General features: G+C 35.3%; 1 protein-coding gene across 1 annotated transcript; it reads left to right on the forward strand.

The window, feature by feature from the left end:
• Positions 1-15,660: 15,660 nt before the first annotated feature.
• Positions 15,661-24,707, forward strand: RP1 (RP1, axonemal microtubule associated). The gene is made up of 3 exons (XM_006923968.2): positions 15,661-16,269; positions 17,035-17,206; positions 19,084-24,707. The coding sequence occupies exons 1-3, from the start codon at positions 15,661-15,663 to the stop codon at positions 24,705-24,707; spliced, it is 6,405 nt and encodes a 2,134-aa protein (XP_006924030.1).
• The last annotated feature ends 535 nt before the right edge of the window (positions 24,708-25,242 follow it).

Below are 25,242 nucleotides of genomic sequence, written 5' to 3' on the forward strand. Positions count from 1 at the left end.
AAAAAAAAAGAATTCTAAGACAAATAAATGGCCATTAGAAACACTATAATTATTATGGAAGTTGTTCATTAAAGATACATGTTGTAAGAATTTAAACTAGAATTCAGAAATTTCCATTTTTAGAATGAATTAAATAGACTGCATTTGAGGTTTAAAAAATATTCTTTAATGGGAAAAGAAAGTTCTTGATTATAGCATTATGGTAAAAATTAGAATAAAATAGCTGTTTGGAGAGAATATCCAAATGTCTTCTTTTTTAAGGTAAAAATCAGTCTAAAATAATTTCAAGGTGTTTTTCTCACTTTAAAAAAAATAACCTACATCTAAAAATAAGTAAATCCTTCTGCATAGTGCACTTTTATTCAAAGATGTCTATTTCCTCTAAGTAATAAGGGTCCTCTAAACATTTTAAACTAACAACTTAATCTAACCATATGGGTAAAATGAAACTATCCAGTGCCATCTTTTCAGAGCAAATTGGAATCTTTGAGTATCTAAATATTTCCCTGTGGCAGCATGCTAAGAACGTACCAGGTGGGATTTACCCCACATCACTTTTTTTACTAGCTGCTTCCAATAATTGATTTGAAACTCCGAGAACTGCTTGTTAGTTCAGAGATGAGTATAAACCTAGGGTCTACTTATCTGATTACTGAGCAGAAACTTTGCTTTAATTGTTCTGCCAAGGTATATAGGAGTAATTTTATGGATTGACTTGTCTCTTAAACTTAGCTCAGTTATATATATGAGGATAGCTGCATGGCTGCATTTTCTTTCACTAATAGTAAAATTACTACTTTTTATGTTAAAATAAAATATACTCCTTTATAGTATTTTGAACACTCTCAAAGACTTTATGGAAGAGGCTATTTATCCCTGAAAGGCAAACTTTTTTTTTTAAAGAAATCCATTTTTTCCCCATTCTTTCATTTAGTAAATACTTACGAAAATCTGACCATATGATTATAACTCAATAATTTGTCCTGAATTAAAAATAAGTATTAATCAAACAACAGGAATGATAAATTTTAATTTAGGATAGCTTAATAAATTATTGAGATATATAGTATTTTACTTCAATCATACTCTTTCATTATAAGACTGTAATAGACTTTAAGATGTTTTAATCAGAATCATTTTAAGTTGGAGTACATTTAGATCAGTTTCATCTGATGCTACTGATGGAAATGTGACATTCCACTGTGATTTTTGGGTCTTTTTGCTATTTCAACATAACCTAGACTATCTTGTCAATTATAGCCCCTATTCATATTACAACTGTAAATATATAATTTCTAGAGTTGGCTCATTTCATTACATGAAACTAATATTCACCTCTTTTATAATTCTTTCTTCCAGCAATCCCAAGACACAAATTACACCCTGTATTTGAATGTCTCTAAAATCTCTTTCTGGCTCTGATCTCTCCCAGTCTTCAGTATCATATTAATAACTGCTTTTTGGATATCACCACCTGGATGTCTTTCTATGACCTCAAAGCAAGTATATTAAAAATGGAATAGATTTATACAGTTCATGACTTAACAGTCTTTTTTCTTATGTAGTCTATTGTTGTTAATAATACTACAATTTTTTCATGCTTTTTTCAAGCTATCCTAAATTAAAATTTATCATTCCTGTTGTTTGATTAATACTTATTTTCATGCTTGAAAAAATTGTTACTCATTTAAACAAGGACATAGCAAGTACTCAATAAAAGTCAACTTTTGCTGTCATCTTTGTCTGTTTCATGCAACTTTTGCTGAACTCTGTGCTGGATTTTTAGTTACAATAGATTATTCATTTAAAGGATTAAATAAATCACCTATCACCTTGCCTTCCACAATTAACCAATTGTTATTTTATTTTGGGTCTATCTCTGAATTTTTGGGGGGGAATAATTTCCTTCCTATCTATTCCTATTCTCGTTACTCTAAATTGGGTATTCATGAACTCTTGATTTAACTATTTTTAGAACCACTTTACCAGTTTCCTTCTCCAAATCATCTGACATAGAAATGTCAGGGAAATGTTCAATTCTGATGTCATTTCCCTGCTCAAAAATCTTCATTACATTTCTGTATTCTATAGAACAGAATCAAAACTCCTTAGCCTAGCATTTTCAATCCTCCACAGTATGGCTTCAACATACAAACATGCTTCAACACTTGATAGTTAAAAGACTTCACTATTTACTAATTGTGTGTCCTTTGGTGAATTATTATTCCTTTCTTAACCCTAGTATTACCACCTGGAAAACAAGAATAATAATAGTACATACCTCATAGAGTTCTTGTGAGAATTAAATAAAATAATTCATTTAAAACATTAGGCATGGTACCAGCACAAAGGAAGTAATTAGTACATTTTGTTGTTGTAATGATTATAGCACTGCTAGATAAGTAGATAAATATATGTTGTTTATTCATCGAATTTGGTATCAGTTTAGTTCTATAAGTTTTAGAAATAGGAACATGAGTCCTCTGTAGCATGGGGGAATTATGGCTCTTTCACCATTTATTTCTCATGTATTTCTCACTAGCAGTTATTTCCAGATGAAGGAAATGCTTCATCTTGTTGTGTTGGATGGAACTTGTTGTGTTGGATGGAGTACATTAAAAACTGTTGTAAATGCTTGTCCAACAAGATTAGTCATAAAATCCAAATGTCTATCCAATTGGTAAATAGATAACAAAATATGTTATATTCGTGCACCAGAATACTATTCAGCAATAAAAAGCAATAGCGTATTGATATAGACTAAAACATAGTCGAACCTCAAACACATTATGCTGCATAAATTAAGCCAGACACAAAAGACTCCATATCATATGATTCTATTTATATAAGATGTGTGGAATAGACAAATTTATAAAGACAGAAAGTAGATTAGTGGCTACTTTGGAAATGAGAAATGACTGCAGATGGGGACAAAATGTCTTTCTGGGTTGATGAAAGTGTGTGTGTGTGTGGTTTTATGTCACATGTGTAGCCACCATCACAATCAAGATACAGAAATATTCAGTCACCATAAAGATCCCCCTTGGGCTCTACCTTAAGGGGATACGACCACTCCCAAACACCACCCCAACCTCTGACAACAACTAATCTGTTCTTCATCTCTATACTTTTGTCATGCCAAGAATTTTATATAAATGAAATCATACAGTATGAGACCATTTACATTTAATGTAATTATTGATATCTTAGGGCTTAAGTCAACCATATTGTTTTTTATTTTCTGCTCTTTCTGTTTTTTCATTTCTATTTTCTCTATGATACCTTCCTGTGGGATACTTGAACAGTTTTTACAGTTCCATTTGGATTTATTTATACTGTTTCTGAGGATATCTCTTCATGTATGTTAGTGATTGCTCTAACATATTCGTCACTTTACTGATATAGACAATTTATCATTTTAAGTACAGAAATTTTAGCTCTCCTTAACCTCCCCCATTTATAATGTTTTAATATTCCCTCTACATACATTGAGACCATATAAGAAAATATTAGATATTTTGTTTTAACTGTCAAGCATAATTTAGAAAATTCAAGAGAAGAAAAGTCTATTGTATTTTTTCATATTTTCTGGTCTTTCTGTTGCTTTCTTTTTTCTTAGATTTTCTAAGATTCCTTATTTTATCATTTCCTTTCTGTAAAATAACTTCCCTTATCAATTTTTTAGATTAAGTAGTTGGTGAAAAATTCTCTTATCTTTCTTTCATCTAGGCATGTTTTGGTTACTCTTCATTCCTCAAGAATATTTTCATTGGATATAGAATTCTAGTTGACGGATATTTTATTTTAGCACTTGATAAATTGTTGCAACTACCTTCTGGCCTCTGTGATTTCTGATGAGAAATCTGCTGTCACTTGACTTGTTTTTCTCTTATAGGTATAGAGAAAAAGGCCCAATATGGCATCACTCATGCTAACGACCTGTCTTTCCTTTTCCCTGAAAAGATGATGTCCTGGACTAAAACAATTCTTTCTTTTCTTTATCTAAATAATTTCCTTACTTCACCTTCCTTCCTATAAAAATCTTCCATCTTGTACAACTTTTTGGACTGCCCTTTCAGTTGCTAGATGGGATGCTACCTGATTCATAAGTTGTTTAATAAAGCCAATCAGGTCTTCAGGTTTACTGAATGGAATTTTGTTTTTAACATAAGTTATGTGTCATTTCTCTTTGACTGCCTTTGAAATCTTTTCTTTGTTTTCAGTTTTCTGAAGTTTGATAATAGTGTATCTTAGTGTGAATTTCTTTGAGTTTGTCTTTGAGATTCAATCAGCTTCTCTTTTGCAAAATTTGGGAAAATTTCAGCTATTATTTCTGAGAATATGTGTGTTTTCAGCTCCTGCTTTCTCTTTTCCTTCTGAAACTCTGATGACCCAAATGTTAACTCTTTTGTTATAGTCCTAGTGGTCGCTGAGGTTCTGTTTATTTTTTTAAAAAATCTATTTTTTCTCTGTTCTTTAGATTGGGTAATTTCTATTGTTCTATTTTCAAGTTCCCTGATTCTTTCTTCCATTTTCTCTGTTATTCTTGAGAACATCTATTGGATTCCTAAATTTCCATTATTACATATTTTCAGTTCTAAGATTTCCATTTGATTCTTCTTTATATCTTCTATTGCTTTGCTGTGGCTTTCTATTTTCATTTGTTTCAAATGTGTTTGTAATTGCTTGTTGAAGTATTTTTATAATGACTGCTTTAAAATTGTTGTTAGATAATTCCAATCTCTGTTCCATCTTGGTGCTGGCATTTGCTAATTGCCTTTTCAGTCAAGTTGAGATTTTCCTGGTTCTTGGTATGATGAATGATTTTTTAGACATTGTACCTTGGACATTTTAGGTAGTATGTTATGGGACTCTGGATCCTATTTCAAACTTGTGTTTTAGTAGATCTCCTTTGACACTATGCTGGCAGGGGAAAGGGAGCACCTCTTTTTACTGCCAGATGTGGGTGGGAGTCCAGATTTCCCACTTTGCCTCATTTGACACTCTGGGGAAGGAGGACCTCATTACTTTTGTGTAGAGGTGAGACTGGAGGTATAATTTTGGTCTCACTGACCAAGGGGGCAGGGTGGCCTCATTACTGCTGAATAGTGGTGAAAGCTCTAGCTTTCTTTTGGGCCCACTCTTATACCAGCAGGTAGAAGAGCAGTGGCTTCATTGCTGTCAGATGGGGATGAAAGAGCTGGTTCTCTACTAATTTTTCACTAATATCATCCTAGCATGGGGGAAAGAAGAGATGCCACATTGCAGCTGGGAAAGGGTAGAAGTCAAAGCTTTCCAAGGCAGATGGGGATGGGTTTGGGCTTTTTTTTTTTTTCCCCTGTGGTATTTGGTCAGAATAGACAGTAATCATTTCTACCTTGCTAGATTGTCCCTTTCCTGGACCTTTGGCTAGAAAGAGCTGACTTCTGTTGGGGTGTTTTTTATCTGCTCCCATTGATGTCTGTGGGTTTCTGGCTTCTCCAGTACCCAATATGGAATGCATTAGCCAAAAAGACAACCAAGAGAATGCATTTCTGTATCATTCTTTGGGTCCTGAGATCCCTAGTTCTTCTGTCTCTTTCTCTGTATCTTTCAGAATATTTGTTTTATCTACAATGTTCAAGGTTTTAGTTGTACTTAGCAAGAGAAATAAGAAGTAATCTACTCCATCTTAATTTGGAATATAAATTCTTATCAACTAATCCTACCGTTTTGCTTTGTCATTCTGCTTTATAATGTAGGAGTATTGACTTGCATGACCTATAAGTAACTTGTATAATGACAAAACAGGCAAGTAATGGAGTTTATTAAAAATATATTATCTTCACAATAAAAAAATTAAGCATAAGTAAGCAAGGTAAATAGAAAGAAAAACAAAAGTATTTTCGACATGTGAATATGTGTAATTTTTTTCTTTTAAAAAGATGTGATACCACCTAAGACTTGAACATAAATGTTTATAGAAATATCATCCTTAAGAACTAAAAACTAGAAACAAACCAAATGCCTTTCAACTGGTAAATAGATAAATAAAATAAAGCAAGAACAATTTAAAGGTCCATAAAATGGATTATTATTTAGCAATGACGAAATGAAGTACTGATACATGTTACAATATGGATGAAGCTCAAAAACTACTCTAAGTGAAAGAAGCCAGTAACAGAAGACCACATATTGTATGATTTCATTTATATGGAATGTCCAGAACAGGCATCCATGGAGCTAGAAAGAAGATTCCTGGTTATCTAGGGCTGGCATGGGGGTGGTGGGATGGGTATGAAATTTCTGGAGTGTTCTAAAACTATAATGTTTTAAATGTTCTAAAATTATATTACGGTGATGATTGAAAAAGAATATTTTATCGAATCATTTACTTTAAATGAGTTAATATTATGGCAAGTAAACTATACCTTAGTAAAGCTATTTAAAAACATATGTGATTGTGGTGGGATACTAAATGTTCAGAAGCACATAGAAACATTTTGTGCCTTCTGTTTTCATTCTAGGCAGTTATTTGGCCTAACTAAAGATTAAATGACTTGGGTAAAAGAATAGCATGAGATAGTTTTGCATATACACTGACCATGATTCCATTTCTATCAAATCTCCAAAGCAGGCAAATCCTATTAAAAATATTTTTAAAATAGGCAGAATCTAGTGAAAATTAGAAAGTCTTAAATATGGTTAGTATCTTAATAACAAATATCATGACTACAACAATCTGTGTATACTCAAATCATTGCTAGGTATCTCTTCCTTCCAAGCACCATTTTGTACTATAACATTCTGGTTAGTGAAGTATATTTAGGCTGAATTTAACTCCCTGTTAGGCCCTAAGCATCCTGAGGACAGAAGCTGGGTCTATCTTGTCAGGATCTAGCACAGAGTAGAGATCAGGCTCTTTTGTTTGGTTTCACAGAACCCTAGATTGCAGACGGGCAGGCTAAGGTGTGAAGAAAGCCCTTTAGTTGGGGCTGGGAACACCCAAGTTAAAAGTTCTGGGTATAGGCAGTAAGCTGTGATTGATATCTGTCAATCAAGGGTATAGACCAAAGAATGGGCTCTTTCCATCAGATCATGGCAGATCAGTTCTGTGTAATGCAAGTCAACTGAATTGCATGCTGTGGCCAGATGATATTGTGTGTGGCTTGGTGTCATTTTATATTTGTCATCCCAAACCCGCAGCAGTTCCTCAGTGCAGCCTGCAAGTCCACAACACCTCTTTGTCCATTTACTCTTCCACTCCACTGATTATGCCACATCTTCTCTTTTCTTATCAGATTCACAGCACTTCTCCTCCTCCCTTGCACCCTTAGTTGATGGCCTTTCATCTAAGGTTGCTGAGGGCTGAAAAGTGCTCAGAAGGGAAGGTCATCTCCAATTTTCTCTCTACATACCTTCCCTCTATTAGAGATGACTTTTTATGTAATCTCCTCGAAGACCTATACCTCCATCCCCTCAAGGAAACTGCTCAGGGAGTATTTTTTTCCCCTTTTACTTGCAGCATCAAATCTTCCCTTTTGACCAGATCATTCTTGTCAGCATGCACACACACACTGCATTACATATGATATTAAGTAAGAAAATCAAGCAAACCAGAACTAGCACGCACACGCACACACACACACAAACACACACACACGCACACACGCACACACACACACACAAATTATCTCCATATTCTGGCTCTAATTCCTTTCTTCCAGTTTTTGCTTTTTCCTACTCCAGTGAGATTTTTACCCTCACTGTTTCACCAAAATAGATTTTGTCAAGGATGCTGATAAACTCCACACTGCTAAAGCCCATGGCTAATTCTAAGTACTCCTCTGACTTGACATAAAAGTACCATTTGACACAACTCATCACTACCTGCTTTTTGTAACTCTCACTTCACTTGGCTTCCAGGATACCACTTTGTTGATGCATCTTTTCCTCACATACTCCTTTGTAAGTTCTTCCCCATCTGTGTCTGTTATACTTTGGAATGACTCATGCTCTAATCTTGGACCATTCTCTTCTCTATTTACACTTACTTCTTAGAGTTTTCATCCAGACTTATCTAGGCTTTAAATATTACCAGTATGCCAATGACTCCCAAATGTATACCTTCAGCTATATGCATTCACAACCAATCCATCAGCAAATGCTGTCAGTACTACAGTGGAAATGTCCAAAATCTGACCATTCACACCTTCTCCATAGCAGCCATCTTGGCCTGAGTCATCTTGACTTCTTGCTTGGATTATTACAATATTCTCCTAATTGCTCTACTTGTATTTCTTTTTAACAATCTAATTTGAATTTATACCAACTTAATTTCAATAGCATAGAAAATATCTGTTTCTATACAGTTGTTTCCCCTTTTCTGTTATTAACATCACAAATTAAGGCTTTATTGTGTGTCCAATGACATTAATAATTGTTTTATCCATTTTTATTTTAAGTCATGTAGAAAATAAAAACTGAAGTTACAAAAATTATAATAATATAAGTTTTTATAAATTGTCCATTTATTTATACCTAAAGGTATTTACCTTTAACCAGAGATCTTTATTTCTTTTTCCTGATTACTTCACTTCTTTGTGTACTGTCTAGTGTCCTGTCATTTCTATTCTAAAAACTTTTAACATTTCTTACAGAGCAGGTCTGGTGGTAACAAATCCCCTGAATTTTTGTTTATCTGGGAATGTCTTAATTTTTCTTTATTTTCAAAAGACAGAAGTCTTGGTTATTTTTTCTTTCATCACTTTGACTATATCGCCATTGCCTTCTGGCTTCCAAGGTTTCTGATGGGAAATTAGCTGGCAATCTTATTGAGGATCCCTCATATGTGAAAAATTCCCTCTCTCTTGTTGCTTTCAAAATTCTCTCTTTGTCTTTGGCTCTGACACTTTAGTCATAATGTGTCTTGAATGTGGATCTCTTTGGGGTTATCTTACATCAAGTTCATTGAGCTTCTTGAATTTATAGATTCATGTATTTAATCTAATTTGGAAAGTTTTCAGCCATTACTTCTTCAAATAATTTTCTCTCTCTCTGCTGAGTCACCCACAGTGACTATATTTGTCTACTTGATGTCCTACAGATCCCTTATACTCTCTTTACTTTTCTTTAATCTTTTTCTGTTTCTCAGATCCAATAATTTTAATTGTTCTAGATTTAAGCTCTATTTTTTGCCTGCACAAATGTTTTTGAACCACTCTAGTGATTTTTTCATGTCAGTTATTTTATTTTCAGTTCCAGAATTTCTTTTTAGTTCCTTTTAATATGTTTTATCTTTTTACAGATAGTCTTATTTTGTTCATACATAGACTTTCTGTCTTTGTTAATGCTTTTTTTCTGCTCTTTGAGCATCTTTGAGACAGTTGTTTTGAAGCCATTGTCTAGTATTTGGGCTTCCTCAGGGATAGTTTCTGTTGATTTATTTTGTTCTTTGAATGGGCAATATTTTCCTATTTCTTTGTGTGCCTTGTGATTGTTTTTGTTGTTGTTTTTGTTGTTGTTGGAAACTAGATTTTTGGGTCTTACAATGTTATAACACTGGAAATCAAAATTTCTCCTTTCTCCAGGGTTTGTAGGTTTTCCTTTTATATTGTACAGTGTCTCTTTGCTAAAGATCACACGGGTGAAAACTCAACATCTTTTCAGGTTTTTCTAAGCCCTCTTCTTCCCCAAGGCATGCAAGAGTACTCTCTAAATTCTCCCATATGCGTAGTTGCTTTTGAATATCCTACTCTGTTAAAGCCTACTCCTAAAAGGGGGAAAAAAGTGGGAAGAAGGAAGGAAAAAAATCCAAGTGCTGTCTCTTTAAATCCCGTTTGCCACTTCAGCCAGTGGGGATTGCAACAATGGCTGTACCTCAATGATCAGAAGCAGAAATCAGCAATCAGAACACAGAACTCCAATAGAATAATATTATTACCCACTCTGGCTCCCACAAGTTGCTCCAAAAATGTAAGCTATTGTCCCCACAGCTGCTTGTCATAGGGCTGGGGTAAAAGAGATGGGTAACCACTACTGTGCTAATGGATGAAACAGACTAAAATTAACTGCAATTTACCAGCCAAGCCTTCTGGAAGCTGCGAGCATTCAAATAGTATCCAGAAATAGTCGCTTCAGACAGTTTCTGCCAGTGCAATCACTGCCCAAGTATACAGATTTCTAGCACTTTCTACTCCACCATTTTCCCTTTCGTCTACCAGTATTTTTAACTTCAATTTTTAACAGATTATCCAACACATCTTACTTTGAAATGTAAGTTGGTTCATTACTCCTCTTCTCAAAACTCTCCTTTAGTTTCTCATCTCAGTTAATGTCAAAGTCTTCATCATGGAGTACAAAGCTCTATATAATTTGGTGCCCTGCCACACTTGCAAACACTTGCCTCCAAACTTTTAAAATTTGCACTTTGATTTGGAACTGTTAATGATGTCATTTATTCCTATTGCTACCCTGTAAACGTCAATTTCTTTGTTGATTAAATAGCCTTGTCTTTGTGTAGATACCAATGATTGTAAATGGAGGTTTGTATCAGAGTTAAACACTATTGTTTCTCTTATCTACCCCTCCCTGCCTCCTTTCTTCTTCCCCACCCTCCTTTGTCTTTCCTTCTTTGTCCCTCTCTCTCCCCTCCCTCCTTCCCTCCTTTCCTTCCTTATTTTATTTATTTATTTATTTTTTACTTTTTAGTAGGTGGCTTGATAACAAAATCAGCATTTATGAGGCAAATTGTACAATTTTATAATCTTTTCCCTTTTGTGATCTGTTTGGAGACAACTTTTGGGAGCACATGTTTGAACCTGATCTTTCCTTCCTGAAGGACCCCTTACCTTGTTTTTATGGTTTGAGCTGAGGCAGGAAACATGGTAAGAAATCCGATTAGCTAAGGCATCTTCAAACAGATTAGAGTACAGGTTGCCATTAGCGGCAGCAGATGTCATCTGGGGACTGCATGTGTGACAAAGTCCTGAAACATATTCAAATCTCATCTTGATTAAGCAAAATAGTAGAAGAGTGTTGTGTATGCAGAAGCATAAAATTAATTGATTTCATTGTGTTGTGCCTCTCTCATTCCTCTTATGTTATGCTGAGTAGCCAAATTGTTTACAATTCTAGCCATTTTCATTACAACTACACTGATTTGGTGATAGGAGTACTTAAAAACAAAAAGGCTTAGGTCCTTTTCTTTCTTAATGACTAACATGAGCAAATATTGACTCAGAATTACTTATCAAAGAATGATAAAATGTCAAACTATTTCACTTTTGGCAGCATAATGACTTTTTCTCTTTAACATAAATAAATGAGAAGTTAAGGATGTTTGGGAATGCTTATGAATTAAAGAAATGTTTTCTCCTGAGAATGACACTAGGTAAGCAAGATAATGCAAGAGAAACTCTAAATAGGATTTCAGAACTGTGGAGCATGCTAGGAACTGGTTTGTTTCTGGCTGTGGTTCCCTTTAAGGTGAATCCTGTCTGGTAATTAGCATCACCTTGGATTAAATTAATTGGCTATACTCAATCCTTGGGTGGATATGCTAACCATAAATCCAAAGACATTAGTTTCTTTGCAAGAAGCGAGCAGGTTATATAACCAGTAACTTTTATGCGAATTATCCAAACAACTTCAAGCATTTTTTTTAACAAATAAGGAAGTTTCAACTTCTGGTAAGTACAAAATTATTTGAAATCCTTATTTGGAAAATAATCTACATTTAGCTAGTTGCCCTTAATTTTTCAGTTTAAATCTGGATTACATATTTGTGTTCTATCTTTAACCATTAGAAAAAGAAGAAATATTGCTAATAATTATTATCTTTTACCCAAATATGCCAGAAATCTTCATAATATGCTGATATTGAAGTAGGAGGAAACTTTAGTGTCAAGAAATCAAGAAATTCTAGTGTATTCAAATATGAGTACAGTTTTTTTCTGATTACAAAAGCATTACTTAATGATTAGATAAATCTATGCACTACATTAATGAAAAAGAAAGCTGCTTGTAATTCAACAATGCTGTGATTACCATAGGAGACAACTGGTGTAATGCCTTTCTGAACCTCACCCCCAATCCCACTGTGTAGAATTATGATAATATGAAACAAACTAATTTTTCTTACAACAATAATTTCTGAATTGCCACAGAACTAACATGAATATAACATTTTTCTTATTTCGTTTTCTATGTCATTCTTCTTTCTGAATTGCCTGAATTCCTACTTCATGGAAGAAATTAAATTTAAAATATAATTAGTGAAATGATGCATGTTAATTTTGTAAGTCTGTCATCTGTTTTGTCAAGTGAGTGATGGAGAGAAGGTACAACTCTCTTCGTAGACTATTTAGTTCTGAGCAGCACAGATAATTGAGACCGATGATGACACAGATAAAGATAACTATGGTTAAACCTAGGGAACCGAAGGATGTTAAAAAATCTGCTTAATCTTAAAAAGCAATGCAAGTATTCATGATAGTTCCATGGTCTGACTTAAGGTAATGAAGAGAATGCAGAAAAGAAGAGAAGATATTGTTAGCAAGCCCCTGAGTCTTTAGAAGGAGATTTTAAAATAATTTGGGCCGGAGGCAAAAGATTTTGTTAAGAAGGTCCTTTGCTACTTTTAGGGAAGTCGATAGGGAGGAAAGTGATGAGCCCTAAGATTCTGTGGTTTCTCTTGTTACCTCTTTCTACCTCTACTTCTCCTCCTTCTGCCTAACCTGCTGAGAGAATTAGACTGCTTTTGGCTACTCAGTTTGTTTGTTCCTCAGGTAGCCCCTAAGTATATTACTGCCTTATCCCAGTTTCAGAGGAAAGAGAATAAACCTTATTATTTAAAACATATGTAAAAAGCATTTTTAAATTTCCATCCAAATTTGATTAATTTTTAAAGCTGATTAAGAAAGGTGCATAATTGAGTCAGGGTAACTAAAAGATGTGGAGGGCTGGTAGCTCTGTTTTATGATAGGGGACACTGTTTCATATGCCTGGTCTTGCTCCTGTGTGCTGGGAGATCCTCCCTAATTCCTGTCTTCTTACTGGAGGACATCTCCACCACTCTTTGCCTTCGGCATCTCAGCTTCACATAGGCTTTCCTCTGGATACTGCTATCTCTTCCAACCCTTAGCCCCAATCCCTTAGGCTGGGCTACACATCCCTCCTTGATATTCTCATGGTACCCTGACTCTTCCTCAATTGTGTTATTGAATTACTCTGTGAATGTCCCATGGTCACTGTAAAAGAAACATATGATTATATTAAGTCAAAGTCTGAAACACTTCCTCTGGAAGGAATTTGGCTTGCACTCTCTTCCTCAATGACGATATTGTACACTGTATGCACATTGATCTTTTTACTTAATGATAATACTGAATCTTTGTCATGGTATACAATGTATAGTATACAATGTTCACCTTACCATAGACTCTTAAACCTCACCTGCATGTATGCAAAAATCTCAACATTCTCTAAAGCTTCCCCCAGTGATTCTAAGAGTTTCCAGAGATCCTCTTACACACAATGAGGACCATACAAATTTGTATTTTTGTTGTTTTTGCTACTGCCTCCTTATCAGGGTTCTGGCAAACACCCTGCTGCAGCTACTTTCTCTGCAAATACTCCTTCACTGCTGGGCATCTGGCATCTTCCCAGGGCATGGAACTTTCAACTTCTTGCCTTTATGCATTGGCTCAAAACCAGTGCTCAGGGCTGGGCTAGGGACAATGGGGGGCCACCTTTTCCCTCCAATAATCCTTATCTTTCATGTTCTCCATTCTGGTCCCAGCACAAAATCTTCTTACTCTATTTTAGTCACTTTCACAAACAAACAAACAAACAAACAAACAAACAAACAAACAAAAACCCTTAGCTTATCAGCTCACAAAACTGTGTTCCCAGCATGATCACCAGGTCAACAGCTCTCCAAATAGTGAGATCCAGGCAGAAAACAATTGAAATTAAAAGCCCCACTATGCACTTATGTATAGTTAAACATAATTTTCCAAAGTTAGGTGAAAAATGTATCTCAAACACCATTCATGTAAAATATTTTCAAATATGTAAATTAACTAACCTAAAAAGTATTTGAAGGCAAAGTATTCTGAAGCCTTTTATTTAAATACTGAAGGAATTCAACTCTCTTCTAGTTGGTGAGGACGCAGAGATTAAGCAGAGTCCCCAAGGTCAAACCATGGTTTATCAGCCCGAGGACGAGAAGAGGTTGCAGTTTTGCTGACTCCATTGCAAAGCTGGATTCCCCAGCTTCTGACGCGCATGCCTAGTACAGCTGCTTTTATTGTCTTAAGAACTATAATTACTTTAAACTCTTTGGGGAGGGAGAAGGAGAGACATATCTAATTTCTAGGCTGATCTTTGAATTCATCTTCCTATATATAAGTATAATTTACAAAATTATATTGGAGATATATAAAGAAGCTTAGATAACAGCTTGAAAATATTTAGCTTGAAAACATAATTCTGATTTGGGCCAGAATTATAGCTAATTTATAATGAAAAAAATGCTTTTTTTTATCTCTGTAATACTGATCACATTTATTTAGTTTGTTCAATTTAGTTTGTCTTCAAGGCTGCAGGGCATTCTTACTGTGTCAAAAGACACTAATAATTACATTGATTTAAAGCAATAGAAAATAACCATGATATGCTACAAATGAAAGACTAGTCCAGAACCACTGAAACCCTTCCTCAAGATGCCTACTTAACAGTGAAACTCTAGCTTTACTGGGAAAGTGGAAGAGGCAAACCTCAGCGATTGGCTGAAATTCCCTACTGAAGTTTTCATTTTAGAACCACTAGTGTGAGCAGTACTCAGATTGCACCATTTTCAGCAGCCCATAATAATGTTGTCATTCATTCAAAAAATATTTTAGTGGTTTCCCCAAGTAACATTAAATAATTTACCTGCATTTTCTACAATTGTTCAGTAATATTTGTTAATTGTTCAATAATATTCGTTAATTTTAAAGGTTCATAAAATTTAGCAATGTATTAAAAAACACAAATATTATCTCTAGCTCTGCAATCCACAGATAACCACCATGAATACTAAATTGTATATACTTTTGGACTTTTTCCACTTGTATAATAAATAAGTACAAGTAAGACCTCAGTTATATATATGTTCAGTACAGATGCAATCATTGTCGGCCTAACTACATAGTATGTCAGCAAAAAAGTAAAATTACTTTTTCAAATATTTTCCGTTCATAGTTGAATCCATGGATACAGGGGCCAACTGAATACATTGGTAATAGCATAACATATGTATTTTGACAAACTGCTTTTTCACTTAGTAATAAGTCATGGCCATTTTTTATGCCAATAAATATGGACCTATAAAGCCATATTTAATGGTTGCACAGCTATCAATTACATGGATGTGTGTGTGTGTGTGTGTGTGTGTGTGTATAATTTATTGACCTAGTCACTTATCAGTGTCTTTAGGTTGTTTTTAACCCTTATTTAACTGTTTCATTTATGTCTTTTTATTGTAAGCTCCTTAAAATTATCTTTCAAAATAGGCAGGTATAATGAATGAATAAATGAATGAATGAAATCCTAGCGATAGCTTCGCATCGTGCATTCTTTATGGTGCTGTTATTCTGGAGATAAATAATCTTCTTCACTTTCTAGGTCTCTGCCAAAATGAGCGAAACTCCTTCCACTAGTTTTTCCATGATTCATCGTTCTTCTGAAGGTCATGTTCCTTCCCTTCGCAATATGAGAGTCACTCATCCCGTTGTGGCCAAAAGGATCAGCTTCTACAAGAGCGGAGACCCGCAATTTGGAGGGGTCAGGGTGGTGGTTAACCCTCGTTCCTTTAAGACATTTGATGCTCTGCTGGATAATTTGTCAAGGAAGGTTCCTCTACCTTTTGGGGTGAGGAATATCAGCACCCCTCGGGGAAGACACAGCATCACGCGCTTGGAGGAGCTGGAGGACGGTGAGTCGTACCTGTGCTCCCACGGCAGGAAGGTACAGCCGGTGGACCTGGACAAGGCCCGTCAGCGCCCGAGGCCCTGGCACAGCAGCCGGGCCATTAGTGCACACGCGCACCGCATCCCCGTGGCCGCTGCTCCCGGCATGCTGTGCGCCCCGCGGAGGCTTGTGGTTTTCAGGAATGGCGACCCAAAGGCAAGGAGCGTGGTCCTTCTGAGCAGGAGAGTCACCCAGAGTTTTGAGGCCTTTCTGCAGCACCTGACAGAGGTCATGCAGTTCCGCGTGACCAAGCTGTATGCCACAGACGGGAGGAAGGTGAGCATTCTGGAAGCTCCTCATGTCTGAGCTGGAGTCCTGCAGGACAGTGCTCCTGGGGTAGGAAGGCTTTGCGCACACAAGCCTGCTTGTGCTTTTGTGTTACTACCCTCCTGGGAAGTTGCTGGTTCATCTGGGTAGATGGTTCCTTTGTTCTTGAGTCAGAATCTGAGGAGACATCCACCACGAGGACCTCTTTTTTCTCCCATGCTCTGTTCCCTGAGCACTAAGTTATATAATGTGTTGACATAGATTCTGATCTCGACAATATTTCTTTAAAAGGAGGGCCAGAAGTGATATTCTGTTAGGTAAAGGAAACATTTTCCTGGGATCCCTGCTGCAGGGGAGAGTTTCACTTGCAGCTGCCAGTACAAGAGCTCACTTTCCTGGTCCTGGTGTCTCCACCAGAACCTTTGTTATCTGGCAGAGGGAAGACGTTTGGCTACAGCTGGATACTTTGGTGGGAAAGGCAGAACCAGTAGTGCATACCTTTTAAATATTTCTTTAGTTTGACAGAAGACCCGTCCGTCTGTCTCTTTCCAGCTAGTAACTTGGCTCAATAAAAGTGTTAGTTTAACCTGACCCACATGCTTTGATATTTTGTTATTTTGCATACATCATTCGTGCCTAACAAAAGCTTAGTGATTATTTCTTTCTAGCCCAGGAGGTTGTTGAATTGATTCAATCAATTATAAAATTACCATATGTAAAGAAGAAAAGTTCATGTTGCTTATATAAGGACCATAACTCTTTGTTTTCTTCTAGGTTCCCAGTCTCCAAGCTGTGATTCTGAGCTCTGGAGCTGTGGTGGCAGCAGGAAGGGAGCCATTTAAACCAGGAAATTATGACATCCAAAAGTACTCGCTTCCTACTAGATTACCAGGGATCTCTCGTCGCGTGTACTCCAAGGGAAATACTAGGACAGAAAGCAGAAAGAGTAAGTCACTTAAATATATAGCCTTTATAGTTAGCACAGAGATTTTTTTTTTACATCAACAACAAAAAAATCCATGCTTAAATGTTAAATGACAAATTGCCTTCATAGAAGAGAAATGAGGGGATCGAAAATATTTCAAACTGAAATTGGTTATATTTATAGTTGGAAAGAATCATAGGGATTATCTCATAATTCTTTTTAGGTTTTTCCAAATCAATCAAGAGATACATATGTTTGAATTGATGAGGTATAGTTTCTCCCCCCCTCCCCCATAAAATACCTAGATAAAAAATCAAAATGCCAGCATTTATTGATTTGGAGAGTAGTTCTATGGAATATGTAAGTAACATCTCTGGTAGTTGTAGTTTTCTCTAAATAGTATTTTGCAGTATTATAGCTGAAATCAGTAGGTGAGTGATTGTATTTTTAAAAATCTCTACATACGTGCTCTGCTTACTGAAGTTATTCCAGTAAAAACCCCAGGCCCTTAAATCCACTTTTTATTTATTTAAAGAAAAGGTTCATGTAGCCAATTCATGCTGGTAAACAATAGGTTGATAATTTCTTAGAAAATGCTCTACAGTGCGGCATTATCTTTTGGATGGGGAGGAGGAAGGCATAGGCTATAAATTCCCTGTGCAGGCATGGCTAATCTCATTATTCATTGTGCTCAGTACTTTAGCTTTGTGCTAAAGTATTGATTGCCATGTATACTTAAATTTCAATTTTTATTTTATTTAGACATGGAATAATACACCTTTTAAGTAGTATTACTCATTACTAAAGTGGGTGAAATTCATCTATTATTTGTTGTCATTTAGTTATTTTACGGATATACTCAATAGATAATTATAATGCTTCTGTTTCGTAGGCATTAGCTGCTGAATATCTGTTATGCATATGTTAGTATTATTTTAGCTTGGTCATTGTACTAAAATTATTTCATTAGTTTGTGTTTGATATAGGTTGCAAAGTATGGTTTTTGATGGTTTCAGGGAATCTAAGGGCTTCCTTAAGTTTTACTTTAAAAAATTATGAGTGAGGCATTCTCATTTACAGTTTTGGTAAAAGTACAGAGAAATAAGAGAAAATATTTGAAAAGTTAAAGGTATTTAATTGATGGCAAGCATATGAAAAGCTATGCAAATCACTAATAGGAATTTTAATGTAAGAAGCATGAGTGCCAAGGTTCTCTCTAATGACAAACATTATAATAACTAGATGGCTGGACCTTAAGTCTAGCTCTGTTCTCTTTTGTGCCCTACCTATATTAAATCACATGTATTGATTATACAAAGTGAATGATAAATTAATAATTATTATTTGATTAATATAGCCTTTGAATTATTAAAATGTTTTAGCTTTCCTAATACTATAGATGTCTCTCTAGAATATGCACAGATGGGAAAATAAATACCACTGTAAATTATTACTTGCTTTGTATAGGTGAGCAGCACTTGGTTAGACTCCAATTTTGGTGCTGGCAAACAAAATAAAACAACAGAATTAAACACCACAAAAATATTTTTGCTAGAATTGTTAGCAATTTGTTTTATACTTATTAAAATTGCCTTATTAAACTCAATTAAAATTCTGTGACTTCTTATTGAAGGAGAATTATAAATTCTTTTTTAAAGAATAGTTTGTAGAAATGTACCAGATATTACAGTGAACTCAGATAATTGCTGAATACATAGAGGTGAGAAACATATTAATAACATCTTACTATGAAATCAAAAACTACTGTATTTTTCATACTAATTATTTACTTTTTTCTTTTCTTTCTTTGCTGCCTTTTCTATCGGATATATGTCTATAATGGCTCTTTCACGTTATAATTTGATGCGGGACATCTTTCACTATTAAAATCTTGAAAGTGAGCACACATGTGCCTTCAAGCCCAAGGTCTCAGATTTATTCTGCTTCTTCTGACAAAATGCATACTAATGATTGCTCCTCAGACCATTCTTTTGCTCCTGAAAATTACTTGGCCTTAGAAAAAAAGGATTCTCAGAATTTATTGATATATCCTTCAGAAGATGATATTGAGAAATCAATTATTTTTAATCAAGATGGTACCATGACAGTTGAGATGAAAGTTCGATTCAAGATAAAAGAAGAGGAAACCATAAAATGGACAACTAGTGTCAGTAGAGCTGCTCTTTCTAATAATGATGAAAAGAGTGAGATAAGCAGTTTTCCAGGAAGAACAGATGATCTGTCATCTGGTTTAAAGATTGCAGCATGTTCATTGTCTACAGATGTCTCACCTCTGAAGAAAGAAAATAATCAAGAGGACAGTTTGGCAGAGGAGATAAGCATTCAAATGACAGAACAAGAGGCTGAAACTTGTAGTTCTCCTGGTTGGGAGAATGCTACTGTAGACACAGATATCATCCAGGGAACTCAGGATCAAGCAAAGCATCATTTTTATAGGCCCCCTACACCTGGACCAAGGAGAGTGAGACAAAAGAAATCTGTGATAGGGAGTGTGACTTTAGTATCTGAAACTAAAGTTCAAGAGAAAACGATTGGACAGTTTTCCTATAGTGAAGAAAGGGAAGATGGGAAGAACAAATCTGAGTATCACATGTTCACACATTGTTGCAGTAAAATGTCATCAGTATCTAATAAACCAGTACTTGTTCAGATAGATAACAATAAGCAGATAGAGTCAGCTTTAGAAAGAAAAAAAGAAAGCAGGCAACTCAAGTCAAGTGCAGTAAGTGCTGGTGTTATAGAAATTACAAGTCAGAAGATGTTAGAAATGTCCCATAATAATGGCTTGCCACAGACTACATCAGAAAACTTAACTGTGGAAGAAGATACAGTTGATAGTACAACATTGGACAACAAAACGAGAATCAAGAACTTAAGAACTTACGGTAACACCAATGATAGGTTCTGTCCTATTTTAGCAGATGCATCTCATTATTTAAGCAACAGCTCTGGAACTAACAAAACAATTTCTGAGATTCCAACTTCAGTAGGATCCTCTACTATTACCACAAGAATTGATGGACTAATTAATGAATTTGCTCAATGTGGTTTAACAAAACTTCCGGAAAATGAAAAGCAGATTTTGTCATCTGTTGCCAGCAAAAAGAAGACGAAATCTCGGCAGCAAGTGATAAATTATAGACATCAGGATGTGGGAATTGCAACTAAAGGAATGCCCAGTAAGAGTAAGAGAATAAACACAAGAGGTAGAATTGCACGGGAAACCATATTGCATGATTCGCACAGTCCTGTTAAAGGAGAATTACTTTGTGAGGAAGACTCAAGTGATATGGTAATTGAAACAAATTGTTTTTCTAAAAGTAATTTCAATCCTATGAATTCCAAGAATTTTCATAGGAATACATTAAATTCTATTCCAAATCCTAAGGTTCAAGGACTTTTAGCTAAAAGAAAACCCAGACCACTAAACAAAGTAAGCTTAAGAGGTACTACAAAAAGAGAAAATGGCCAAGGAGCTAAAGTATTTCCCCATAATGAATTCAGATATTGCAAAAATACTTTTGAAAATCAAAATTTATTTCATATGTTTAACTTTCTTGAGCAAAATCCCAATGCTTTTTGTGGACCACAGGCTCAAGCAGAAATAACATCTTGGTATTTGAGAGGAATGGCAAAGAAAAGTTTAGTTAATAATTCACACATAACTTTAAAAAGCCAGAAAAAACAAAAAGGAGATAGATTGAAATCAGGTACTACCGTAGGTAAACACCGTGATACAACCAGGGCAAATTCTTTAGCTTTTTTGAAAAAAACTGTTTTTCCTGAGGATGTTACTCATCATTCAGTTCAAAATTATGTACAGCGATGGTTGGAGAACATAAATCCACATCCAACTTTACATTCTAGAAGATCAGCTCCAATATGCAAAAAGGAAACAAGTGTGGTAAATGGTTTTCTGGGAAATAATTCCCGTACAAGTTCTGAAAAAGGAAATAATTTTGTCATGGAAAGTAATAAGCACGTAACTAAAAATGCCAATTTGACAGGAGATAGGGTAGGTAAAAAAGTAGGTAAATCTTTTGACAAAAATAGCAGTGAAGAACTTAACAAAGATCTTTATGAGAACCAAGTTGAGTCTTTGAATGATGCTTACTTGCTTTCCCCACATGAATGTCGTACTTTGTCACAGTCGGCTATTGATAATCATAATACTAAAAGTCAGGTATCTGTTGAAAAATCAGGACCAGAGATAAGCCTTGTTTACCAAGAAATAAACCTAGCTACAAAAGGGCAAAGTATAGAGGCTGCCATTCAAGTAGATCCAATGGAAGAGGCCACTCCAAAAGACCTATTACCAGTTCTGTTGCTTCGCCAACTGCAAGCTTTAGTTCCCAGTATTCACAAGACTCAGAATGGTGTTCAAATGCCAGGTTCACTTGTAGATGTTTCTTTCCCTTCACCAATAAATAATTCATCTACTAGTGTCCTTCTAGCTTGGCTCCTGGTGCTAAATCTAAGGGGAAGTGTGAATAGCTTCTGTCAAGGTGATTATCACAAGACTACCAACAGGACTTCAGAAATACTTGCATTGTTGGAAGTTCTAAAGCACATTGCCATCACAGAGGAAGCTGATGACTTGAAGGCTGCTGTTGCCAATTTAGTGGAGTCAACTACCAATCCCTTTGGACTCACTGAGAAAGAACAAGACATGGTTCCAATAGGTCTTTCTGCAAATTGTTCCACACTCAACATTCAGAGTGTTCCTAAGTGCATTGAAAATGAAAAAACACAGGAAATCTCTTTAAATGGAAGCAACTTTGCCAATGAGGACTGTGATCCTGAGGTCTTTGTTTCAAAGGTGACTTGCTCTCCATGTGAGATGTGCACTGTGAGTAAGATTTATCCTCCAAAAGAGTCTTGTAACCTTAGTGACATTTTTTCCTCTAGTGATGGCTATACCATGGATCAGACCTCTATGAATAAGGCTTGTTTTCCAGGAGAGGGCTGTTCACTTACTGAGGCTGTGTCTTCCCATAAGGCTTGTGCTCATGAGGAAAACCATACCTATGAGACAGCTTGCCCAACTGATGAGGCTTATGTTCCCATCAAAGTCTGCAATACCAGTGATTTTTTAAATTCCAAAGAAAACACATATACTGATAATTTGGAATTCACTGATGAGTTAGAAATTGCTGAAGTTCAGAAAGACCTAAATATTTTGGTAGACCCTGGGTATAAAGATGGCTTTAATATACTGGGGTCACACCAAAATAGCAATTTAAGTCACTGTGGCTTTTTCTTAAATGAACCAGAATTTGATAAGGAACGTAGTTCTCTAGATGGGTTTAAAAATTGTTCATTAAAGAAATTTCAGGATAAAAATACATATACATCCTTTGATAAGGAGGAATCAAAGACTTCTGAAGAACCAGGATCAACCAACAGTGTGACATCAAGTGAAAGAAACATTTCAGAATTGGAATCTTTTGAAGAATTAGAAAAGCAGGACATTAATTTCTTTCACAGAGATGTAAATGCAGGAGAGCAAGCCACTGAAGAATTGATCCAGAAAGAATTAGAGGCTAGTCAAAATTTGGCATTAATAGAACACTCTAGCAGGAACATTACAGAAGAAAGAAAGAATAGTGTAATTTGTGAGACAACCAATGGGAGGCTGACAGCACCACCATCTTTAGTGTTTTGCTATGATTCTAAGAAAAATATTGAAAAGGAGCTCAACGATGTAGAAACTAAAATGAGAGTAAAAATGATGGTGAAAAGCATGGAAATTGGAAGTTGTTCAGAGTCCCCTCTTGATTTTAAAAACTGCTTCAAAAGACCAGTGACTTCTGGTTGGTCAGACTATAGACAAGACAGTAAGAATGATCAGCCATGTAAAATATCCAGCGATGGCCCCAATGATGGTAGGGAGGAGTTTACTCAAGAGAAAGAATACATTAAAGGACTTGTTAAAAGGACAATAGAAAAACTTTATGGAAAAGTGGAGATTGTTAAACCATCTTTTTTCCCTGGGTCTACACACAGATCTCAGGTTTCTCCTTACAATTCTATGGACTTTCAATGTGCTAGAAAAATAAGTCTGTACGATTCTGAAAGTCAGTCATTTGTCTCTTCTGGAGGAGTATCTAGTGGTTCATCTGTTTTGCAGAAATTTCAAGAGGAAAGACAAGATAAATGTGACTTTAATGACGTAAGGGCCAATTATCATGGGGGAAATGTAGAACATAATACAAAACAAAATGATCATAACAGAATCCTCAGAGATATAGAAGAAGGAGTGCTGATTGATAAAGGCAAGTGGCTCCTGAAAGAAAATCATTTGCTAAGAGTATCAACTCCTGAAAATTCTGGCATATGTGGGAATGGAGACACCACATCAGTGGATACTCTACTTGATAATAATAGCAATGAGGTACCATATTCACATTTTGGAAATTTGGCTCCAGGCCCAAACATGGCCGAACTATCCTCTTCAGAATTGGAGGAACTGACTCAACCCCTTGAATTGAAATGCAATTTCAATTGTAGTGATTCTCATTGTATTGATTCTGAGCCTTTTCATGAGGATTTGTTAGATGTTCAAAATAAAACTTGTGCCAAGGAGGGAATATCAAATCACCATGCAGAGAAGGGTAATCATAGATCAGAAAGAGTATGTACTTCTGTTACTCATGGCTTTACAACTGCTGCCAACAAAGTCCATCCTGTCTCTGATGATACTATTAAAAACCAGCCATTGCCTGGAAATAATAATATTCATGGTGCCCTTCAGGAAGGTGACTCTTTGGATAAACTCTATGCTATTTGTGGTCAACATTGTCCAATATTGGCAGTTACTATACAACCTATAAATGAGGAAGACCGAGGATTTGCATATTGTAAAGATTCTGATATTGAAAATTCCTTGGGCCTCCATTTATGGAAGAAAATACACCCATGTTTACTGCAGTCAAACAAAAACATGTTCGGAGATGAGAACAATAAAGCAAGCAGTAAAAAGGCATATATTGATAATGCAATTGATGATATATTTGATCGACTTTATTTCAACACATTTGACTTGAGTAAAAGAAGAAAAATAAAAAGAATTAAATTCTTGGAGGAAAAAAATAATTTGAAGAAATTTCAATTTTATTTAAAGAAAAGGTTTTGCGTGAATTTCTTGCACCCATCATTAGTTCTGGGCGATGTGAACTCAAATACACAAGACCCCAGCAATCAGACAAATGAAATCTTTGAAGTAGTTGATGAGAATAACAACTTATTAAACAACAGATTCCAGAGCTCCAGGATAAATCTCAACCAACCAATAAGTGAAAATATTAACTATTATTTCTCTTTTGAAATGCTTGGTCAAGCCTACCTATTTGGCCAAGTTGAGACATCCTTAAATATTAGCAATAGAAGTGATTTAAAAATATTTTATATTTTCGAAGATGAGAATCTTTTCATTTGGGAAGAGGGAAATGAATTAAATTTAACTTATTTTGAGAGCAGAGATGAGCAGGAAGATTTATAATTTCAATATCAGCACAGCTTTTCTTCATGCGTTTTTTTTTTCTCATCATAACGTGGAGCACATTAGATAGATATGGACTATATAACCTATAATAATTTCCCATTTTTTTAAAATGAGCTTACCCTAGAAAGCTTGCCGTTTAATAATTTGATTCGACTTTCGTCATTTCTCTGTTCTTCATTTTTCCAATTACAAAATTCGTTTCTATTCTATTATCTTAGAATTTTCTTTTCCTTTTTTTCCCTAATAATATATAATTTCCTGTACCTGTAATTTTTCTCCTAGGACACCATAAATGCCCTAAGGAAAGGAATTATATCTTTTTCTTTTTCTTTTTTTTTTATGTCGTCAACTCAGTGCAAAATGCTTATTGAATGTGTCGTTGAGTAAATGAAATAGACATAGCCTTGAAGTACTTTATTCACTTTACTAAATTGATTTAGTAAAGGTATGATTGTAAGATCTCTACAGCAATCTCATACGTTCCTTGTGCCAAATGTGTTGAATCTAGTTTTACTCAGAACATCTGTTAAAT

Source organism: Pteropus alecto, unplaced genomic scaffold (genome assembly GCF_000325575.1).
Source record: "Pteropus alecto unplaced genomic scaffold, ASM32557v1 scaffold87, whole genome shotgun sequence".
In the NCBI taxonomy this organism is placed as follows: domain Eukaryota; kingdom Metazoa; phylum Chordata; class Mammalia; order Chiroptera; family Pteropodidae; genus Pteropus; species Pteropus alecto.